General features: G+C 36.6%; 1 protein-coding gene across 6 annotated transcripts in view; it reads right to left on the bottom strand.

Annotated features, from left to right (window-relative positions):
- Window positions 1–25,568, bottom strand: part of STK33 (serine/threonine kinase 33) — a 188,693-nt gene that overhangs the window by 27,296 nt on the left and 135,829 nt on the right. For all 6 annotated transcript variants that reach the window (XM_010812467.3, NM_001075908.1, XM_005215977.5 and 3 more), the window contains 3 exons: window positions 15,807–15,882; window positions 11,041–11,153; window positions 10,510–10,595 (listed from right to left, as the gene is read on the bottom strand). In XM_010812467.3, coding sequence (XP_010810769.1) covers window positions 10,510–10,595; window positions 11,041–11,153; window positions 15,807–15,882 — 275 coding nt within the window. The remainder of the gene's footprint in view (window positions 1–10,509; window positions 10,596–11,040; window positions 11,154–15,806; window positions 15,883–25,568) is intronic.

Below are 25,568 nucleotides of genomic sequence, written 5' to 3'. Positions count from 1 at the left end.
TGGACGTGGGTCTCAGTGAACTCCGGGAGTTGGTGATGGACAGGGAGGCCTGGCGTGCTGCGATTCATGGGGTCGCAAGGAGTCGGACACGACTGAGCGACTGATCTGATCTGATCTGATCTGACCACCCTTAAATCCAGCTATCTTTCTCAGCTCTCTTATTATTATAAGAGTTTGTCTAGTCATTTGTATATTACTGCAAATAATAAAAGTTTTATCTCTGCTTTCCAATTCTCATGACTTTATTTTCCTTGTCTTAGACAAAGATCAACAATATTCAAAAAACTACTAGAAGCTGACTTCCTTGACTTAGCTCTTTATTTAAAGAAAATGCTTCTCACATTTCCCATTTAAAATATTTGCTGTAATCTTTTATCAGGTTAAGGACATTTTCTTTCATTCCTAATTATGAATGTATGTTGGGTCTTACTACAAGACAAGTGCTTTCTTTGAAATGATGATATCTTTTCTCCTTTAATATATTAATGTAGGAATTTATATTTATAGATTTTTTTTTCTGAAATTAAACCATCATTGTATTTTAGGGAAAATCCAACATGATTACGACCTATTTATAAGCACAGTTGAATCCAATTTCCTAATATTTTAAGGTTTTAGATCTATATAAATAAACAAAATGGATCTTTTTCATAGGCTTGCTTTTCACTGGTCTAATTTTGTTATACTAGAATATACAGAATTAATACGCTGCCTAAGTTTTTAGATTTATTAATAAACAGTTGGTGGTGCTATTCTTGTATCTTTTTAATCTTTATCCTTTAAATTTTTGCCTTATCTGCAGCTGTATTCCTTTTTTCCTGTGAAATATTATTTCTGATTTCTTTCTTTCTTTTTTTTGCCAAAGGTTTATCTATTTGTTGATTCTATTGGTGTCAAAGAAAAAAAAGAGAGAAAGACCAAAGAAGAGGACACAGTATATTCATAATAACCCAGATTTAAAATGTGAGATCATATACACATGATAAGCATTGAGAAAGGAGAGAGAACACTGGTACATGAGAGGGGGCTAAACTGGAAGATGCAGACAACAGATTTTCAAAGCCGTAAAGGATTAAAAAAAAATGTATAGAGTGGGACAAGTTGTAATAAACTTCAAAGTTTATTACAAACTTATTCTATTTCAAAGAATCAAATGTTGGTCTTAGTGATCTTCTCTTTTCTACCTTTGCTTTCTATTTATTTTCAACCTTAGGTTTATTTTTCCTACTATTTATTTGTATATATTCTGTTGGGATATTTTCCCAAAATTTTAAGTTGGATATGTAGTTCCCTTTTAGCCTTTCTTCTTCCCAATATACATACATTAGGTGATATTAATAAATTTCTGCTGAAACTTTTTTACTGTATCCACAGGTTTTGATATGCTGTGTTTTCATTACCATTCAGTTCTAGAAATTAAAAACTTTTTCTCATTAGGATCTATTTTTTTAACCCATGACTTATCTAGAAGCATGTGATTTAATTTCCAAATATATGCAGTATTTAATCTCATTTTGATTAACTTTCAACTTAATTGTATATTGTTAGAGAACATAATCTATGAAATTTATGAAGGCTTGCTTCCTTCCTGGTTAGATTAATCTTGGTAAATGTTCCTTCCATGTGTGGTTAAGAAAAATGTATATTCCCTAATTGTTAGATGCAGAATTGTATGTGTCCACCAAAATAAGCTTGTTAATTGTATTGTTAAATATCCTTACTTCTGTTTTCATATGCTTCACATATTAGTAATTGAGAGAAGTGCATTAAAATCTCCCACTATGGTGGTGAATTTGCCAATTTCTCCATTGAATTTTGTCAATTTTTGATATATATTTTTGAGGTTACCTTATTAGTTGCATGTGTTTAAACTTCTACATTTTGTTTGGATTGAACTGTTATCATTATACAGTAATCTTCATTATCTCTAATGATGATGATTTGTTTGTTGCAAGGTAGATTTAATTGATATTAATTCAGTTACTCAGGCTTTTTTTGGTTAGTGTTTGCCTAGTGTGTTCTTTTCCACTCTTTTTCTTTCAATATTTCTGTGCCCTTATGCTTCAAATGTGCTTCCTGTAAATAGCACTTAGCTAGAAATTTAAAACTTCAACCTGACATTATGTCTTTTAACAGGTACTTCTAACCCATTAACTTATTTGAAGTTGTTTCTACTATTCAAGTTTATTACAACTTGTCCCACTCTATACATTTTTCTTTAATCCTTTACGGCTTTGAAAATCTGTTATCTACATCTTCCAGTTTAGCCCCCTCTCACGTACCAATGTTCTCTCTCCTTTCTCAATGCTTATCATGTGTATATGATCTCACATTTTAAATCTGGGTTATTATGAATATACTGTGTCCTCTTCTTTGGTCTTTCTCTCTTTTTTTTCTTTGACACCAACAGACTTTACCAAGGTATTTAAAGACTCTTGGTACACACAGCTCTTACAGTGTCTACTGAGTTTCTTTGACCTTTTTAACTATTTCTACAAGTGTTTTAAATCTATGACTTATGTGGCAAACCTGAGGCTTTGTATACTTAACAATATTTTTTATCATTGCCTTTCACTTGAATGACAATGTCAAAGGATATAAAATTCTAAGTTTAAATGTTTTTCCTTTAATACATTTAGAATTATTACTCCATTTACACGTGCATCCAATAATGCTGCTAAAAAGTAAGGTGTCAAGGTTATTCTTGTTCTTTTTATGATATTGCTCTTCCTCTCTGGGAACATTGAGAATTTTCTGTTTTTGATGTTCTTAGATCTTATTACATCTATTTTGTCAGTTTTTCCTTCTCTCTCCTATCTGGTGGTCTATCATTATTTAAAGCTGAAGTCTTTTTTTCTTTAATTCTGATGAATTATCTCTATTATTTCTAAAAGATTTCCTTCTCCCCATTTTCACTTTTTTGCCTGAGATTACTATTATATGAATCTTGTAACTTTTACTTTCAACTCCACATAGCTTCATTTTTGCTAAAGTTTTCAGTATGTTTATCTTCATCTGTTCCCGTCTATAAAGTTCCATTAAAGTTACATAATCTGATCATCTAGTTTTTTAAATTCACTCTTCATTTGCACCCACTTCACTACTTATCCTACATAACTGTATGTCTGTCAACTATTACACCTAAATGGTTCTGTTTTACCATTTCATTTCTTGCTTCATATTATTAACATCTTCACTTATCTCTTTTGGCATGTGCACTTTGTTGACTTCTAAAGTCTGGGTCTGCCTATTCTAAACTCTCCTAATGGTGTGTGAAATATGGCCTGTGAGCTCACACTCCTTGGGGTGTACTAGCTCCTCAGGAAAACAGACCAGAACCAGATCTTCAGCCCCAGGAGCTCAAAATTCTAGGGACTAAAAATCTGCCCCCACCAAGCAACTCAATTTAGGATTTCATAATCAACCTTCTCTTCCAAGGAGAAGTCACCTTAGGAGGAGGCACTTCTAAAACTATAATCTACCTATCCTAGGGGGTGGAGGCCAACAGGTAAGTCATTGGTTTAGACCCAGTAATTCCCACCCATTTTCCTTAGCTTCTCACTCAAGCAGGGCATCAGCACTGCTCTGATTTTATTACTTCTGATCCCTGTGAGAGAACAGGCACCAGTGTCCCAAGGCAAAGAGCGAGGCAAAGGGGGAACTTGGGTTGTCTTTGTCTTCCTATTTTTACTTCCTGTCCTGGTTGTAGTCTCACCCACCATACATGCCATCTCAAAATAGCCCTTTATCTTCCTAGGGGTATCCCTATTCTCTGAATCCTGTTACCATGAGGTTTCTCTCTAAAGTTACTCTAGGTTTAATCCTCAGAAAAGATGCAGTTGTTCAGTCGCTCAGCTGTGTCCAACTCTTTGCAACCCCATGGACTGCAGCATGCCAAGCTTCCCTGTCCTTCACCATCTCCTGGAGCTTGCTCAAACTCATGTCCATTGAGTTGGTGATGCCATCCAACCATCTTGTCCTCTGTTGTCCCCTTCTCCTCTTGCCTTCAATCTTTCCCAGGATCAGGGTCTTTTCAAATGAGTTAGTTCTTCGCATCAGAAGGCCAAAGGATTGGAGCTTCAGCTTCAGCACCAATCCTTCCAATGAATATTCAGCACTGATTTCCTTTAGGATTGACTGGTTTGATTTCCTTGCAGTCCAAGGGACTCTCAAGAGTCTTCTCTAACAACACAGTTCAAAAGCATCAATTCTTTGGCACTCAGCTTTCTTTATAGTCCAACTCTCACATCCATACATGACTACTGGAAAAACCATAGCTTTGACTAGATAGATCTTTGTCAGCAAAGTAACGTCTCTGCTTTTGAATACGCTGTCTAGGTTTGTCACAGCTTTTCTTCCAAGGAGCAAGTGTCTTTTAATTTCATGGTTGCAGTCACCACCATCTGCAGTGATTTTGGAGCCCAAGAAAATAAAGTCTGTCAATGTTTTCACTGTTTTCCCATCTGTTTTCCATGAACTGATGGGACTGGATGCCATGATCTTAGTTTTCTGAATGCTGAGTTTTAAGCCAGCTTTTACACTCTCCTCTTTCACCTTCATCAAGAGGCTCTTTAGTTCCTCTTCACTTTCTGCCATTAAAGTGTTAAAGTGGTATCATGTACATTTCTAAGACTGTTACTATTTCCCCCAGCAATCTTGATTCCAGTTTGTGATTCATCCAGCCTGGCATTTCACATGATGTACTCTGCACAGAAGTTAAATAATCTGGGTGACAATTTACGGCCTTAATGTACTCCTTTCCCAATTTTGAACCAGTCTATTGTTCCACATCCATTTCTAACTGTTGCTCCTTGTCCTACATACAAGTTTCTCACTTAAGCAGTTTTTATAATCCACTAAAAGGAATAATAGCTCTCTTCTTAAAAACCTAATAGTACTACTACTACACTACTTACTTTATATAAATACATGTTTTATATATTAAATATAGTATATAATATACATATAATATAAATAAAAGTATATAATAATATTTAGAGAACATTTATATATTTTATAGTATATAATTTATTACATACCACATATCATATAGAGAGTACATTTTTATATGCTTATTTTAAATATATATATATTAAGTGAAGTGAAACTTTCTTAGTCATGTCCAACTCTTTGTGACCCCCATAGACTGTAGCCCACCAGGCTTCTCTATCCATGAGGTTTCCCAGGCAAGAATACTGGAGTGGGTTGCCATTTCCTTCTCCAGGGGATCTTCATGACCCAGGGATTGAACCCAGGTCTCCTGTATTGCAGGCGGACTTTTGCACACACACATATCAAATACGCATTCTCTGCCTGTGTTTTTTCTTCAATCCCTCCACTAGAGTGTGGGTAACCTATAGGAAAGGACTACGTCAGACTCATTCTTGTGTCCTCCACAGTACATAGTAGTTATTCAATAAATATTTGTTTGAATTATTAAGTATGTACCAATCATTGAATATTGAGTAAATGCCCAAGGTTCCTGGTTCATGAGCTTCTTTTTAACATAATTTTTTTTTAAAAAAACTTCATTAAAGAGGGCTTCAAAATCATATTCATATACATAAGATAATTCATAATTTAAGAGTAACTAAATATATAATATAAAGTTTAGAGCCTTAATATATTTAGGATGAAAATATATGGTAGCAAAAAAAATACCCAATAATTAGGTATCAGAAAATTTCAATTCTTTTCCATAAAGTGTAGGCTAAAGGTCAAAAACTAATGACTAAAACCTGAATAACAGTTTGTAAATTAGTGAACGAAGACCTGTTCATACATAGGAAAGAGTGTTCTGAAATTAGACCCTACACTTCATTATAAGAGCTTTGTAAAGTCTGACTATAAAGCAAAGCACACTGTAATTCGTGGTGAATTACTCAAGGGAGAGACTGTTTTAATCATCTTTGTACCCTTATAGTACCTTATGAATTAAAATAAAAAAGCACTTGTTAAAATCAACATAGACATTTAAATGACGCCCTAGAAAAAGTGCTCCACAAGAGAAGCCAGCATATGAGAAGCACCACACCACAACAGAGTACCCCCTGCCCTCCACAGCTAGACGAATCCCTCGTGGAGCAGCAGAGACCCAGCACCGCCAAAAAGAATAAATAAATAAATGGTATTCATATAGTTGCAAAATAAATGAGTACGAAATGGGTAAGGAAGGCACAGTGTGGGGAATATAGTCAGTAACTATGTAATATCTTTGTACGGTGATGTATCGTAACTAACTTATCATTTTGAAATGTGAGGAAATATCCAATCAGTATGTTGTGTAACAGGAACTAACATAGCATCGTAGGTCAATTATACTTCAAAAACAAATTCATAGAAAGAGAGAGATTAAACTTGTGGTTACACGAGGCCAGGAATACGGAAGTAGGAATTGGATAGCTACAGTCAAAGACACAAATTCCCTGTTATAAGGTAAATAAGTACTAGGCAAGTAAAATTCCCAGTTTTAAGATACATAAGTACTAGGAATGTAATATACAGCATGATAAATATAATTAATACAGCTCTATGTTATATATGAAAGTTGATAGAGTAAATCCTGGGTTCTAATCACCAGGAAATACATTTTTTTCCAATTTCTTTCATTTTGTACCTATGTGGCTTCATTAAATTTATTGTGATGACCATTTCATGACACATGTAAGGCAAGTCACTATGCTATGCCCCTCAAACTTAAAAAACTGAAGGAAAAAAAAAAAGAATGGACTAAGGTTAACATCCATGTGTCAATATTGGCTCACTAGTTATGATAAACGTACTATAGTAATACAAGATCTCAACATTAGGGGAAACAAGGTGAGTGGTATATTGGAAGTCTTTGTATTATCTTCGCAGCTTTTTCATAAACCTAAAACTATTCTAAAATAAAAGGTTTATATAAAAAAATATAAATGACTGTTGTCCCATTTAAAATGAGCCACTCTGCAAGACTGATACACTATAATGATAATTTCCTTCTTTCAAAGAGCATGCAATTGTTCTCTAGTATCTATGGCAGGAAGTTAAAACTCTTTAGTCTGGGATTCAAGGGCCCTCACAATTTTCCTTCCTTTTCTAAAAGTCTCATTTCCCACTTGTTTCCTGTAGGCGTCTTATCTGCCAGTCAAATTAAACTTCCTGATTTCACACTCGCTTGCCTCTGTACCTCTCTGGTCATTTGGCAATCTCTTATGCCATTTATCATTTTCTTCCTTGCATTATATCTTATACATAGCTTGTTTCCCTTATTATATTGTAAATTCCTCATGTCAGAGACTGGGTCCTATATGTCTTTAACTGAATTTTATTACCTAGCACAAGGCATGGTACATGGCAAGCACCAAAAAAAAAAAAAATCTGTTGAAGGAATCATTGAATAATACCAACAGAGCTCAATCTGGAAACCGCTTTTTGACAAGCCATAGAAGAAAAATGTTTCATTAATTTATAGCAAGGTTCTTAAATATAAGCAGGCATTGAAAGTACCAGGGAAACGTTAAATGTGCAAATTCTTGGTGTTAGTCGTTATCAGGGGATTGAATACCAAGGGGCAACTGTAACTATCTAACAAGGAATGAACTCCTGAACTACTGTTGAGAATAAAGAGGGCAAAAAGGTAGAAAAAGATAAAGAGGATAGCAGGCATACTCCTGGCAATGGGGTCATCATCAAACTCTCCCTTTGTAGGAAAGTCACTTATTGGCTGTTTTTCCTTGCATCTGACCTTGGACTTTTGAAATCAGGATGACAATATCTGTTTAAGACCCACTGACTTAAATGTACATAGGGAAGCAATGATTATTTTTCTCAGAATACTTTTCAGATGTGTACCGTATTTCAAAACGCACAATATATAGAGTAAACCATGGAAACTTTTTATCCAATAAAGCTCTTTGAAAAGAATGTCACTGTTTGTCCGGTATTGGAAGACAAGCTCTGGTTATAAAGTGGTAAGGCACTGAGAGAACTAACATGTCCTCTTTAGATTATTTCAAACAGAGGACATGAATTATAGGAAGCAAGACTTCAAGTGGTTAAGAAGAAAAGAGTTTTGCCTTTCAGAAGTTTACAAAATGCCAGTATTCTAAACTTCATATACTGAACTCCTCAGGATAGCCCGATATAGTACACGCTATCTGTCACTTCTCTATCCATTTGGCAAAGACTACATAGAGACAAATTGTTACAGAGGCTCAAAAATGGAGACTTCTGGAAAAATGACCAAAGCCAGAAATAAAGTTTCACTAATTAGAAAACAAATAATTAAATGGCCAAACCCGAATGTTGTGTGATGCTGAAAAGAGATAGATTTCTAAAGCACACCATCTGTTTTACAGTTTTTTATTTTGCTCTACTACAAATCTACTCAGCTGTTTTGCAATGATCTAGCTGCTAACTCATTTGCACAATTACTTTAGGCCAGAAATACTTATTGCACAGAATCATTTGAGAGTTCAACACATTCATAGAAGAGGGCAGTTATAAACCATTTTTGAGTGAAGGCAATTTTTTAGCCCTTAAAGACAACAAATTATTCCAATAAATGATTAGAAATTCCCAAAGGAAAATCACAGTGGTATCACTATAAATTTATGGTATCTAAAATCTATCAAGGACTCCAGGGTCACCATCAATCCCTCTGTTGGCTATTCTAATGAAAACTCATTCTCATCTTTACCTCTAGGCAGCATTTATCTGGGGGCTGACTGTTCTTGCTTTCTCAAACACTTTTCTTACTCAACTTTCTTGGCAGTACCCTCCTAACTTTCCTCTTTCCTCATTAGCTATTCCTTTTCAGCCTCCATTGCTAGCTTCTACTCTTCTAAATGTTGCAGTGTCTAAAAGCAGACTGCTGAGGCCTCTTGTCCTTTCTAACCGCATTTTCTTCCTAATTCATCTCTTCAACACAATGGCTTTATATGGCATCTGTATACTCAGGATTCACAGATTTATATCTCCAGTTCATTCTTCTCCAGTTCCAGGCTCATACTTTCGATGATCTATTGGAAATCGCATCTCAAATTTATCATGGCCAATGTGGAACTCTTGACTCACCACTCTTCCCCCAGGAAAAAAATGTTTCTCCTGCAGTCTTCCACATCTCGGTAAATGGCACTACCATCCAACCAGCTGTTAAAGCAAAATCTAAAATTCATCCTTGATTCCTCCCTTATCCTCATCCCTTATCTAATCCATCACCAAATATTAACAAATATATCTAAAAATATATCACATTTATTTCTCTTCAATTCTATTGCTACCACCTTGTCTAAGCCACCATCATTTCTCAACAATACTACTGTAATATAAGCATATCATGTATTATCTCCAATATCTAACACAGTGTCTAATAAGTAAAAGATGTAAAATATTCCTATGTCTCTGGAATCCCAGTTTCCATTTTCAGGCATTTTCTGACATACCTACAGACTTATTCATTCACTGAATCATCTACTCATTCAGCCATTATTTACTGAGTACTGTACTAATTGGCATTAGGCTTAACTGCACATTTCACAGTATCTCAAATATGACAGTCATTTGTTTCCTGTTCATCTAAAAATGTCTGGAGGTAGGCAGTCAAGGGCTGGTGTGGCAGCTCTATACGCTAAGAGCCCTGGTTCCTAGAATCATGTTGCTCTCGTATCCTGTTTATATTCCACTTTATTATCTAATATGGCTACTCAAACTCCATCCATCGCAGCTGCACTGCAGTCACTAGAAAAGAAGATGGATGTGAGGAATGCCATACTCCCTCCATTTAAGGGCACTTCCCAGAGATTACTCTTACCTGCACTTAGATCTCATTGACCAGCACTGTAACTAGCAAAGATAGGGGATAACTAGTAAAGAAGACTAGATAAGAATGTTACCAGTGAAAAGTCAGGATCCTCATGACCACAGAAGAAAGAGAGAATAATTATTGAGAGGTAATAGCATCCTCTTCCAAAGTTCCTGTTGTGACCAGGTAATGTTCTGGGTAACAGGGATATGAAGATCACTTAAGACAGGGTTACTGCTCGAGGCATTAGTGTAATGGGGGAAAGCAATATGCAAATGAATAATGACTCAAGATTTCAAGCCAGGCAACAGCCACTGTTAGAAGACCTTGGCTTTTCTGAGTCCCTGTAGATTCTCTGCATCCAAAGAGCTGAAAGAGAAGTAGACAGTTCCAGGGCTTTACATCACTAAACTATACAGACTGCGTCAACAGTCCACATCTTTAACAAAGGAAATTTCTCAGCTCTATTCTACTGGACTTGATACAATAGAAAAGTTCATTTAAACCTCTATAAACACATATAAACAACTGTGGTAGTAATTTTAACAGTTTGAAAATACCCATTTCAGAAATGTGTCAGCACTCAATAACTTTTTTAACTTGTCAGAAGATGAAACTAAATGACTGTTTTAAGACTATATATAGACTATAAGGCCAGATGAAAAGAAATAAGCAATGGTAGCGTGCCAACATTTTTTAAAAAAGGCAGTAGTATTGAAACTTACTGTTAACCACTGGTTATCTAGTAGTTCCTTAGCTGTGATTCTGTGAGCAGGGTCTACTTTCATAAGTTGTTTCAAAACACTTTTAGCTGCAAATAAAGGAAAAAATCCTATCTTATATATCTTAACTATAATTAATATCACATATTTTCCAATTTTAGGATTAAGTCTGTATGACACGAAGGAAACATATCAGTTATAGAATAAATATCATCAGTACATATGGCTAATACTAAACAAAGTTTAAGGCTGAAAGTGAGGTTTTATTGCCTGGATAACCTGGTTTATAGTCTTCAGTAAAAATTAGCTATTTGATCAGAAAATTTCCTCTTCAGTGTTTAGTATACATTTTCTGTTTTTAAGTTTCAACTATAAAAGTCACAGTGAAGATAGCACTATTTCCACAAGTAAATGGTTTTTATTTCTACAAGTAAATTTAATGGCTACTCAGAGATTTAAAGTATCTAAATTACTGGCTGGCTTTCTTATATTATGCATATTTGCTTTAATAAATAATAGCACATCTATACTTACCACAATCACTTATGGAATTCCAGATTGAATTTTTAAAATGTAGTTCTCCCTTTTTTATCAATTCAAAAAGCTTCTCTTCTGAGCTTGCCATAAAGGGTGCTTTTCCACATAATCTACAGCAAAGGCAATCATTCTGTTTAGATTCTTTTAAACAATCAAAATAAGGCTATTAAAAATTAAGTTTCCATAGAACTTGAAAGCAGTGGTGCTTCATATTTAAGTAAAGGAGAGGAAGAGGTGGGAACTTCTCTGGATGTAGAAATGGAAAAAAAGGGGTTTTGGGAGATTAGTGCTAGGCTCTTCTATCCATTGGAACTTCCACATGTGCAAAGCTCTTTCAGGTGGGAAAACACTAAGCTTAAATGGGGTTAAAATACAAAAAGGTGTGTGAGTTTAGGTGCACAGTAATAGTGGTGGAGAACAGAGGAGAGACACTTCAATGTGAGGAAGGGTAAGGCTATGCCTTAAGGTACACTGGACTTAACAGGAAGATACACTGAGTCATCACAGTCTAATGAGATTACTTCTTCTAGTGACAGTGGAAGACTTTTATCCATGGTAAAATGTTACACAAAGACTGGTGATGACGGTAAGAATGATCCTGAGGCCTACTGGCTCTGAGTCAAAATAAAAAAATCCATTAAAATAGCCACAACTCTTCAAAAATTATATACAAAATGAAGAAAATCTGAAGGAGGAAAACCAGATGATGAATTTGACCCATGAGTAGCGTGCATAAACATGGACTTATTGTAAATTTCATAGTACAGGACTATGAGTTTTTAGAACCTTTTAAAGGAAGTACTATGCTATACTTTTGGAGAAGGAAATGGCAACCCACTCCAGTATTCTTGCCTGGAAAATACCATGGATGGAGGAACCTGGTAGGCTACAGTCCATGGGATCGCAAAGTCGGACACAACTGAGCAACTTCACAGTCACATGCTATACTTTACAAAGAGCATGGCAAGCCTATGCGTCAATAGGTGATCCAGTCCAAAACTATGTGCTTAAAAGTTGCAAATGTTAGCCATCATCTTTATTGTCAATCCCAACATCTGAGGGACATCCTGTAGACAACAACCAGATTCTCCCAATGACAACCAGACAGAAGTTGGACCTGGACTCATCACAGAGGCAATTCTAACTCTCTATGTCTATTCTTTAGCTCTCAGGATTATATTTTTCCACTTTATTACTGAAAGAATAAAATGGTATAATTCCATTACACTTTCCAAATGCTGGTCTTTTATGTACATAAGTATAATGATTTCTAGGTCTCTTAACAGATTTTTACTGATTTTTTAGTTACATTTTTCTTAAGTTTCTTTAAAAATCTTTCCCATTAATATTTTTCAAATAAGTCTGAAAGTGAAGTCGCTCAGTCATGCCCGACTCTTTGCAACCCCATGGACAGTAGCCTGCACCAAGCTCCTCCATCCACGGGATTTTCAAGGCAAGAGTACTGGAGTGGGTTGCCATTTCCTTCTCCGGGGAATCTTCCCAACCCAGGGATCAAACCCAGGTCTCTCGCATTGTAGACAGAGGCTTTACCTTCTGAGCCATCAGGGAAGTCAAATAAGTCTAAATTTAATAAATATTCTACATGATAATGATTATGATAATAAGGATTTTTCCAGTGTGGAGGGTGAGTCATTTTCATGTAGCTTATCAAACTAGGCTGGACAACAGAGCTTTTCATTTACCAATAGGTTCTTGTTAAGCGATAAATATTAAATTGTTCCGCAAACTCTCATTTTAATACTTTCTCTTTCTCCAGCTCATTCTAACCCTTTTCTCTGTGATTCAATTTGCTTTACTATTATTTAGTTTTTAAATGCCATTCAAAAAAAGTCAGAAAAATGGTCTTATGGGCAATTACTATCTATTATAACAAGTACAGGCCAACAAAAGCCCAGCTCATTGAGTCTGTTAACAACCAGTGGTATGTACATTCACCGATTTCTTAGCTGCTCCTACACTGCCTAACATGCAACTATAGCTCTAGGGCTATGTTTTAAAAATTTCACTTTTTTCTGTCCTTTACAATTTTACTTACACAAAATGTATCTAATGGTTGGTCAATCAGCAGCACATGAAATTTTATGACAGCAATTTTCTGCACATCCAGAAAAGAGAATCCAAGACATGAAAAATGCCTCTTAAGGCCTTCCGATTATTTTCTGTTTCACAGGAATCAAAACAGCAAAAGATGGTGCCCATAAAGAGCATTTATATTAATTTCACCTTGAGAAAGTATGCTATCATTGTCCAATTAAGTAGCAATGAATCAGGGGTAACTGATAAACAAGAAACCCCTCCCCGCCCCCAGAGAAGGTAATATGTTTGTGCCCTTGGTGAAGGAAATGATCTATAAGACCATTGGGCTCAGGTAGATTAATGAACAGGCACAGATTAAGTAAGAGTCTGCTGCTGCTGCTGCTGCTGCTAAGTTGCTTCATTCGTGTCTGACTCTGTGGGACCCCATAAACGGCAGCCCACCAGGCTCCGCCGTCCCTGGGATTCTCCAGGCAAGAACACTGGAGTGGGTTGCCATTTCCTTCTCCAATGCATGAAAGTGAAAAGTGAAAGTGAAGTTGCTCAGTCGTGTTGGACTCTTAGCGACCCCATGGACTGCAGCCCACCAGGCTCCTCCCTCCATGGGATTTTCCAGACAAGAGTACTGGTGTGGGGTGCCACTGCCTTCTCTGAAGTAAGAATCTACTGTAAAGGAAAAAAAGATGTCTTTATTATGATATGCAGTCATGCTCAGAAGCAGAAAAATTAAAATTACATCTTTAAGTAGGAGGAAAAAATTTAAGACATGTAATACACCAAGTTCAAATCAAGAAGGCAGCAAAACCCACGATTGGTATAATAATAGATTACATATATATGTTATATTTGACTTGTGTTGTCTAGAAGTCATGAGAGAATAAAATACTAATTTTAAATAGCTATATTTTAATTTAAAACTAAGGCTCAGAGTTTTAATATAATCCTAAGCAGCACAAAACAATGATCAAAAATTTTGTGAATACATTTATACTTTATGCAGTCTAAGCAGTGATGTGTTGAGTATCTGAGTTACAGCTACAATCACAACATCCAATTTCTACTGCCTGTGTATTTCATTTCACAGGACTGTGAAAATGTAACTACTGTGATGTCAATATTTAGAAACGATCTGGAAGAGGTAGTGCACAGTGAAATCTTCAATGTGACCATAAAACTAATGTTGCATCAACATAAAAATGTTCATACTCACCAAGAAGCAGAACAATGACCACTAACTTTTCAGAACACTCTCAGACAATTCACTTTAATTCAATATAAAAAACGTATATTGAGCACTGACTACATGTCTACTATGGTGCCAGATACCAGGGATGCAAAGATGAATCAGATCTCTGTCCTTCATGGAATTTAGAGCAAGAAAAACAGAGACAATACATATAATACAATAATTGTATTACATTATAATATAGATTTTAGAAGTATAATGAGAACACAGAAAAGTGAAAAATTAATTCTATCAAACTTATACATGTGCAAACTTGCCTGATTAAATATTATTGTCTTGTTTTTCTTTCAATGTTACTGTTTTGCATGCACCTTTGTATTAATATGTTGCCTTAAATCTCATGGAGTAAGGGGAAGTATATACATAATGAACATACTAACTCTGCTGGGGCAGAGTAGGACTCAGGGAAATAGAAGTTGCTAATGTATGAGCTGGACACACCCAGGAAAGAGGTTAGTACAGAAGAAAAATGAACACTGAGGCAGAATGGATTACATGAGCAAAGACCCAGAGGCATGAAACGCAGGGCACCTGAGTCATAAGGAGCAGCCTCGAGTGGATACCAGAAGAGGGTAAGTGCTTGGGGACACACATGCAGACCAAGGTTGGAAAGGCACGCTGGAGCCAGGCTGTGAAAGCTTTGCATCACGCCATGTGGGGATGCGCTGACAGTTTCCTATAGCAAGGGAGAATCAACGGAGGCTGTTAGTCAGGAAAGCAGTATAACCAGATTTGTGATTTAGAAAGACAACCCTGACAACTGTATGAAGGATGAACCACAAGAAGGAGAACAGACAAAAAGACACTATAATCTTCTAGAAAGGGGTCATAAGGAGAAATTATACAAGTGAAGAGAAATTGAATAATATGTGAGGACGCCTCAAAGAAAAAATACAGGCCATGGGGTCTGACTGAATCTTGGGAGAGAGACAAAAGAGAGAACAAGAAAGACCAATGTTTTCAGTAGCATGAAGAGAAGTAGGAATCACAGAATACTCCCTAGACCCTGGACTGAACTTTTATCTGGTTACTGCCTGCTGCCTGAACATGCCCTGTCCACAGGGGAGCCCGAGTGCCAAGTCCACGACCTTCCCTCTACCTGATGCTCTATGTTAATCTACCTGATACTCTATAAGTGAATCTCAAGAAAAGACGAACAAGCTTTTGGTTTGTAGCAAAGGATCAGAGAGGTGTTGAGGCAAGTTTTTCACTTTGCTCAGTGCATTGCAGCATTTATAGATCAATGAAAAGCAAAGTTGAAACTTACAAGTTGATTGTATTAAAAAAAATACCTAATAGATGGACCTGGCAATGGATAAGACAGCTTTTATAATAACTTCCCAGTTGTTTCTTCCGTTGCTTTCTTGACATCATACTGTTTCACTGTAAATTAAAATCTATGTAATTCCATTGTTAGGGGACATCCATTCATTTTAAATTGTACATTTAGCAGGCTACTTACAAAATGTACATTATGACACCTATGCTCCAAATGTCACACTGCTGGCTATAGTCGTGGGCATTGATAACTTCAGGGGCTGCCAAAGAAGCAGAAATAAAATAATATTAATAATACAATAAATGACTTTTAAATGCTTAAACACAAAGCATGAAAAATGTGCTGATGTGATGTAATTTATTCCCCCATAGGGAAAAAGAGAACCAACAGCAGATGTTGAATGAATAATGTACAGGCCTTAACAATTGATGTCGCTGTAGCCTCCCTCCTGTCATTTAGCTTCTAATGGAATGACGGCACACACTGCACAGCGACACGTACAACTTTTTATCTCTTTCAAATTGTTAAGAAATGATCTTGCAAAGATCATGGAGTTATAGTAGAAGGCAACAATATCTTAGTCTTTGCCAAAAATAGCTTTGAAAACATGCCTGAAGTAGATACAATTTAAAGCAAGCCCAAAATGTGGAAATCTGGGTTTACAAAGAAACTAAGATAAACAGCTATAAATCACTTCAGCAAAATAACAGTAGTGATAGTAACTTCATAGCACTCCTATGACAGTATGAGTTATCTTCCGCATTTTCTAAATGAGAAAACTAAGACAAAGAGAGCACGCCTATAATATAACTCAATCAAAGAGCCAATTGGTCACAGGGGAGGCCTAGGGTCCAGGTATTTCTGCCTCCTCAACCCTGAGCTTCTTACTTACAATGTGCCCATGATTGCCGTTACTGTTGTTCAGTTGCTCAGTGATGTCTGTCTCTTTTGTGACCCCATGGACTGTAGCCCACCAGGCTTCTCTGACCATGGGATTTCCCAGGCAGAATACTGGAATGGGTTGCCATTTCCTTCTCCAGGGGATTTTCCTGACCCAGGGATGGAACTCAAGTCTCCTGTATTACACGTGGTTTCTTTATTTCTAAACCACCTGGGAAGCCCTATGAAAGGATGTTGCATGTTGTCAAACACTTTTTCCACATCTATTGAGATGATAGGGTCCCTTTAAACAATCTTCGCAAAGTAGAACTTTATTTTATTTTGAGGTAGCACATCTTTTAATGATTCAGTTCAGTTCAGTCGCTCAGTCATGTCTGACTCTTTGTGACCCCATGAAGTGCAGCACGCCAGGCCTCCCTGTCCATCACCAACTCCCGGAGTCCACCAAACCTATGTCCATTGAGTCGGTGATGCCATCCAACCATCTTATCCTCTGTAGTCCCCTTCTCCTCCTTCCCTCAATCTTTCCCAGCATCAGGGTCTTTTCAAATGAGTCAACTCTTTGCATGAGATGGCCAAAGTATTGGAGTTTCAGCTTCAATATCAGTCCTTCCAATGAACACCCAGGACTGATCTCCTTTAGGATGGATTGGTTGGATCTCCTTGCAGTCCAAGGGACTCTCAAGAGTCTTCTCCAACACCACAGGTCAAAAGCATCAATTCTTCGGCGCTTAGCTTTCTTTATAGTCCAACTCTCACATCCATACATGACTACTCGAAAAACCATAGCCTTGACTAGATGGACCTTTGTTGGCAAAGTAATGTGTCTGCTTTTTTAATATGCTGTCTAGGTTGGTCATAACTTTCCTTCCAAGGAGTAAGTGTCTTTTAATTTCATGGCTGCAGTCACCATCTGCAGTGATTTTTGAGCCCAAAAAAATAAAGTCAGCCACTGTTTCCACTGTTTTCCCATCTATTTCCCATGAAGTGATGGGACCAGATGCCATGATCTTAGTTTTCTGAATGCTGAGCTTTAAGCCAACTTTTTCACTCTCCTCTTTCACTTTCATCAAGAGGCTCTTTACTTCTTCACTTTTTGCCATAAGGCTGGTGTCATCTGCATATCTGAGGTTATTGATATTTCTCCCGTAAATCTTGATTCCAGCTTGTGTTTCTTCCAGCCCAGCGTTTCTCATGATGTACTCTGCATATAAGTTAAATAAGCAGGGTGACAATATACAGCCTTGACGTACTCCTTTTCCTATTTGGAACCAGTCTGTTGTTCCATGTCCAGTTCTAACTGTTGCTTCCTGACCTGCATATAGGTTTCTCAAGAGGCAGGTCAGGTGGTCTGGTATTCCCATCTCTTGCAGAATTTTCCAGTTTATTGTGATCCACACAGTCAAAGGCTTTGGCATAGTCAATAAAGCAGAAATAGATGTTTTTCTGGAACTCTCTTGCTTTTTCGATGATCCAGTGGATGTTGGCAATTTGATCTCTGGTTCCTCTGCCTTTTCTAAAACCAGCTTGAACATTAGGAAGTTCATGGTTCACGTATTGCTGAAGCCTGACTTGGAGAATTTTCAGCATCACTTTACTAGCGTGTGAGATGAGTGCAATTGTTGCAGTAGTGAGCATTCATTGGCATTGCCTTTCTTTGGGATTGGAATGAAAACTGACCTTTTCCAGTCCTGTAGCCACTGCTGAGTTTTCCAAATTTGCTGGCATATTGAGTGCAGCACTTTCACAGCATCATCTTTCAGGATTTGAAATAGCTCAACTGGAATTCCATCACCTCCACTAGCTTTGTTCGTAGTGATGCTTCCTAAGGCCCACTTGACTTCACATTCCAGGATGTCTGGCTCTAGGTGAGTGATTACAGCATCGTGATTATCTGGGTCGTGATGGTCTTTTAATGATTAGATTTTTAAATAATGGCTGGGTTTTTAAAAAGTTGAATATGCTTGTTATTCCAGGAATATGTCTATTACACCTCTACAGTTAGGGAGCACCCCGGAGGGCCAACAGTAAGTTAATATGTAGCTTCACTCCCACATTGTTTAAGGGTCAACTGTGTGTATTTGAATAGAAATTTAAAATTTACAAAGTACTTTTGCATCAATGATGCTATTCGTATAAATTATGTTAAGAATCATGTGAGATGGGTATCAGGCATTTGACTCACTTTGCCAGTGAGGAAATTAAGGTCCAGATACACATATTAAGTGACTCACCTAAAGTAACACAGTTACAGAGCATCTCCCATGCAAAAGGTGTTTTCACTTTAGAAAACAGTTTCAATCACCCCTCCCAACACACACACACACACAATGTGTCTGTAACCAGTAAAAGCAAATGAAATTTCATTTCCTCTAACTATTTTAAAGGAACTAAAAAGCAACAACAACAAAAAAAAAGGAGCTGAAAGGTAAACAGCTGAATGTTTTCTCTGAATGAGAAAAGACTCAACTATAGATAATTAACAAACTAAGTAATTTGTCTTCAAATCACTTAAAATTAACTAATTAACATTTTCCTTTAAGCAATTACTTGTATTCTTTAAGCCTCCTTAAACTTTTAAAATACTGAATCATAAACATTCAAGTTGCTCTATGGCCATGTGTCTATGACAAGGGCTGATTCCATGATCTAATTCCCTGACAGATTTCCACATAGCTCTACCACTCAGTGGGGGCCTGGCATTCAGAGCCCTCATCGTTCCAGAGTCATCTTAATTACCAGGGGCATTTCTACGGGCACTGTCATCACAGCTCTCACAGGGAGGCAGAGGCCAGAGCAACTGTGCCAAAGAGCCACTTAGGAAGTCAGCAAAGCCCCACAAACCATCTGTCTTCTCTCTTGTTCTCTCACTTGTTATCAGTGTAGACAACTAATAAGCAGGCATAAAACTCAGGACGCTTGGATATATTTTCCCCATGTAACTACAGACCAGATGTCTTTTGCCAACAGGAGGATATGAACAGAATCTAAAGTAGCCTCCTCCCAAATAAGATAAAACAACTTAGAAACTTTATGCATCAAATAGACAAACAATGAACCAGGCATACTCCTCAGGAATAAAAATGAATAAACTACTGATATAACAACATGGCTAAGTCTCAAAATCATTACATGGAACAGAAGAAGATAGACACAAAAGAATATATACTTATGATTCAATTTTTATAAATTCTAGACAAGCAAAACTAATCTAAGGCAATGGAAATCCTCAGTGGTTGCTAAGGTTTGGGTGGGGGATTGACTGAGAGGGACACAAAGGAAATTTCTGGGGTGATGGAAATATTCTATATCTTCACTGAGATGGTAATTGTACAAGTATATATATTTGTCAAAACTCATTAAACTTTACACTTAAAATCTGTGTATTTTATTATATACAAATTATGTTTCCATAAAGAATATTTTTATGAAATCTACTAAAAGTACAAAAAAAATCTACTAAAGCCCTACATTAGTAAGTGACTTTAATAACTCTCTTAGAAATCAACAGAGGAAGCAAGCAAAATTAATAATATGGACTAGTGGCTGAGATGACAGAACTGAAGACTATGAGCTCATCACCTCCCACGAACATACCAAAATTACTACTTACAGAGCAACTATCTATAGGGATGACCTGAAAACTAGCAGAAAAGAATTTTCCACAATTAAGACATAAAGTAGGAAGTACAAGAATATGGGAAGGAGAGGAGGAGACATCCTACAGTTAGAACCTACATTTCCAGGTCACTGAAACACTAACAGGAGGAATGTCACAATCTCAGAATTCCTCCACAAGGAGTGAGGACTCTTAGCCCCACATCAGGCTCCCCAGTCTAGGGGTTCTGCACCAGGAATATAAGCCCCCAGAACACCTGGCTTTGACAACCAGCAAGGCTTATATCCAGGAGAGCTGGAGTGCTAGAGGAAACAACAGACTTTGCTCTTCAAGAGTGCACACAATATCTCACACTCCGAAACCCAGCTCAGAGGCAGTAGTTTGAAAAACAGGTCAGACCCAGTTGCTGATCTTGGAAAACCTCCCAGGAAGGGAGGAAGCAGCTAGGACTCCCCCAGGGGACTGGCAGCAGCCATTGTGGGGAGTTCATTCTATCACATGGACACTGGTGCTGGTAAGCATCATTTTGGTTTCCTCCCTCTAGCTTATTAGTGCCAGGACCTGCCCCACCCACCAGCAGGCACAAACCAGCCCTACGCCCCCTAGTAGACAGTTGCCAAGACCTGGCCCACCCACCAGCAAACTAGCACTGCCCTTTACCATGCAGCCATATAGGCACCAAGCCTTGTACACCAGCAGGCCAATAGCGGGTGCAAGTATGGCCTACACAGGCCATGCAGTTAACCCCGCAGTAAGCCTACCTCACCTTCTAGCAAGCCCAGAGTCACTATGTGGCACAGCCTCAAAGCCAAGCAGGTTGGGGGCCAGTCCCATCTACCAGTGTGTCCACAGTAGTCAGCCCCACCAAAAAAGGGTGCATGCAGCCCACAAAGGGGACACCCCTAGAACATACAACTCCAGTGATCAGAGGGGAGCCCCTGGTGGTCCCCACAGGACATCGCCTATATAAGGCACCATTTCTCCAAGATCAGAAGATACAACCAACATACCTAACACATAGAAATTAGACACAAAGAATTGGGCAAAACGAAAAGAAAAGAAACTGAAAAAGCACAAAGACATGAAGTATAAATAACATACTACTAAACAACCAATGGGCCACTGAAGAAATGAAAGAGGAAATCAAAAATACCTAAAGAGAAATAAAAATGGAAACACAATGATCTATAATTTATGGGACACAGCAAAAGTAGTTCTAATAGAGAAGTTTATAGAGATACAAGCCTTACCTCAGCAAACAAGAAAAACTTCAAATAAACAATCTAACATTATATCTAAAGGAACTAGAAAAAGAAGAACAAAGAAAACCTGAAATTAATAGAAGGAAAGAGAAAAAAAAAGATCAGATCAGAAATAAAAGAGACAGAGACTAAAAAGATATTGAAAAGATCACTGAAAGAGACAGACTTAGAGCTAAGAGCTAGTTCTTTAAAAAGATAAGCAAAATTGATAAACCTTTAGCAAGACTCATTAAGAAAAAAGACACAAAATCAGAATGAAATAGAAATTACAACCAATACCACAGAAATACAAAGGACCATAAGAGATTACTATGACCAATTATATACCAATGAAATGGACAATTTAGAGGGAAGAGATAAATTTCTTGAAATACACAATCTCCTAAGACTGAATCAGGAAAAAACAGAAACAGATCAATTACCAGTGATAAAACTGGATCAGTAACTTAAAAATTCCCAAAAAATAAAAGTCCAATACCAGATAGCTCCACAGGTAAATTCTAAAAAGCATTTAAGAAAAGTTAACACCTATCCTTATCAAACTATTCCAAAAAGTTAAAAAGGAAGGAATACTTCCAAACTCATTTTACAAGGCCAGCATCAGCCTGTTATCAAAACTAGATAAAGATACCACAAAAAAAGAAAATTATAAGCCAATATCACTGATGAACACAGATGCAAAAAACTTCAAAAAAATCTTAGCAAACTAAAAGAACCACACACCATGATTAAGTAGAATTTAGTCCAGTAACTCAAGGATGGTTCAGTATCTTCAAATCAATGAATGTGATACACTACATTAACAAATGAAGGGTAACAATCGTATGATCATCCCTATAGATGCAGAAAAAGCTTTTGACAAAATTTGACATCCATTTATGACAAAAACTCTCCAGAAAGTTGGTATAGAGGGAACATACCTCAACATAATAAAGGCCATAATGACAAACCCACAGTGAACATCATACTCAATGGTAAAGAACCAAAAGCATTTATCTGTTCCTTCTACATGGTAAAAATTCTTATCCTCTGTGAACAGGAACAAGATAAGGATATCTACTCTTTTCACTTTTATTCAACAAAGTAGTGGAAGTCCTAGCCATAGCAATTAGATAAGAAAAAGTAAAAAGAATCCAAATTGGAAAGGAAGAAGTAAAACCGTCACTGTTCGCAGATGACATGATATTATATACAAAAAATCCTAAAGATGCCAACAGAGAACTATTAGAATAAATGAATACAGTAAAATAGCAAGATATAGAATATGTAGATATTTATTCTATATACTAACAACAAATTTCCAGAAAAAAATTAAGAAAACAATCCCACATATGGATCAATGCAACAGAACAGGGAGCCCAGAAATAAACCTACATACCTATGGTCAATTAACTGTCAACAAAGTGGGCAAGAACACACAATAGAAAAAAGACAATCTCTTCAACAGTGGTGCTGGGAAAGTTGGACAGCCACATGCAAATCAATGAATTTATAACACATCTTCACACCATACAAAAAAAAAATAAATAAACTCAAAATGGCTTAAAGTCTGAAATATAAGACACAACACCATAAAATTCCTAGAAGAGAACATAAGCAAAACATTCTCTAACATAAATCATACCAATGTGTTCTTAGGTCAATTTCCCAAGGCAATAGAAATAAAAGGAAAAATAAACATATGAGATCTGCTGCTGCTGCTGCTGCTGCTAAGTCACTTCAGTCATGTCCGACTCTGTGCGATCCTATAGATGGCAGCCCACCAGGCTCCCCCGTCCCTGGGATTCTCCAGGCAAGAACACTGGAGTGGGTTGCCATTTCCTCCTCCAATGCATGAAAGTGAAAAGTGAAAGGGAAGTCGCTCAGTCGTGTCTGACTCTTCACGACCCCATGGACTGCAGCCTACCAGGCTCCTCCGTCCATGGGATTTTCCAGGCAAAAGTACTGGAGTGGGGTGCCATCGCCTTCTCCCATATGAGATCTACTCAAACTTAAAAGTTCCCGTACAGCAAACAAAATGAAAAGATAACCTACAGACTGGGAGGAAAAAACTGAAGACAACACAAACAAATGGAAAGATAAATTTTGCTAATGGGCTTGAAGAATTAAAATTATTTAAATGACCATACATATCAACTATATTTCAATAAAATTAATAAAATAAAAAGTTTGAATCACAAAAGTCTCATGTTTGGTTTTATAAATACACACATACAAACACTTTTATGCTTGACAAACCAGGAGTATATAGTCGTCCCTCGGCTTCTGTAGTGGACTGGTTTCAGGATTCAGCCCCTAACCCTTTAGCGCCCAGGCTGTCAGATACCAAAATTCATGGATGCATAAGTCCCTTATAAAAACTGGCTTAATATTTGAATGTAACCTACCCATATAGTCCCATATACTTTAAATCATCTCTAGATTAACATATAATACCTAACACAATATAAATGCTATGTAAATAGTTGCCACTGTGTAATAAATTCAAGTTTTGCTTTTTAGAGCTTTCTGGAAATTTTTTCCTCAAATACTTTGGATCATTGGTTAGTTGAATCTGCAGGTGTAGAACCCACAGATAAAGAGGGCTGAGGGTACATGCTTTCAAAATATCCAAACTAATGTTTGCAAAAATGAACCTTGTGTTCAACCACAGAGAAAATTCCTTGAAGTTGAAATCTTTTAACTCACAATTATCTAATAAAATGAAGAAAATCAGATAGAAAACCAAAAGGTTAGATAAATTAACACAATCATATAAGTATCAAACACATTCCACAGAAAATTCTAAAAGCACTTCAAAGTAATTTTTGGATTAAAGAAGAAGACTAAAATCATAGACTATTAAGAAATTAATAACAATTAGAACACTGTATAATAAAAGAAACAGTTAAAGGAGTACTCAGAGGAAAATATACAGCCTTAAATGCATTTATTAGAAAATAAGACTGAAAATAAACATTTAACTTAGGAAGTTTAAAAATAAACCAAAAGTAAGTGGAAAGAAGGAATTAAGAAAAATAAAAGCAGAAATCAATGAAAATCAAATACCACTAGACTTAAGCTGGAGTTTTGAAAGCTCAATAAATAGTCCTGCCACTAATAAATTTGATCAAGAAAAAATGGTTAGTATTATTACAAGAACTAAAATTGAGCATAAGTGCCATGTACTGTGCTAAGCACTTTACATTTAATTCTATGCCAATCTAATAAAAAGATATTATTATTACCATCCTAAAGTACATCTTCTACCCTTTTCTGTTTTATTTTTCTTCCTTAGTACTTCTCGCTAACATACCAGATATTTTTTTAATCTTTTTTATTAATGTTTGCACCAACACACATTTTCTTGTTTTGTTCACTATTATATTTCCAACCCCTAGAACAGTGTCTCACACAAAATAGATCCTTCATTTTTTTTTTATAGAAGGGTGGCATAATCCCTATTATACAAAAGTAGAAACCATGACAAAGTTGTTTGTACAGGGCTAACCAGAAAGCAAGTGGCAGAGTTAGAGTCCCAAGTTAGCCAGTGATGTCAGAGGCCATACTGCTAATATTAAATTATATTGCCTTCTTAATAAATATTAAGAATTAATATGGAGCCAAAACCACAGATCTAAGAATTACAAGTGAATGTAATATGCATCTTTATACCAATAAAATTTAAAATCACAATGAACAATTTTCTGAAAAATATAAATTATCAAAATGATTCAAAATGTGAAAAACTTAAATAACCTAATATAAATTAAAAATAATAGGGATTTCCCTGGTGGTCTAGCGGTTAGAAAGTCACCTGCCAATGCAGTGGCGCAAGTTTGATTCTTGGTCTGGGAAGGTCCCACATGCTGTGGAGCAACTTGGCTCACAAGCTGAGTGCCTGCAGCCCATGTTCTGCAATAAGAGAAGCCCATACACTGCAACAAAGAGTAACTCCTGCTCGCTGCAACTAGAGAAAGTTTGCATGCAGCAACAAAGAACCAGAACAGCCAAAATAAATAAATAAACAAAAACTTAAAAAAAGAAAATAATAGAAATTTTATCCCCACAGGGTACCATGACCAAAAATTTTAAGGGGAAATCTCATCAAATAATTAATGAGTAGGTAATTTCTATTATTTAAATGGTTCATGAACATACAAAAAATGAAAATATTTTATTTTT

This window comes from Bos taurus, chromosome 15 (assembly GCF_002263795.3).
Source record: "Bos taurus isolate L1 Dominette 01449 registration number 42190680 breed Hereford chromosome 15, ARS-UCD2.0, whole genome shotgun sequence".
Taxonomy (NCBI): domain Eukaryota; kingdom Metazoa; phylum Chordata; class Mammalia; order Artiodactyla; family Bovidae; genus Bos; species Bos taurus.
This window is presented reverse-complemented; position numbering and strand designations above follow the sequence as displayed.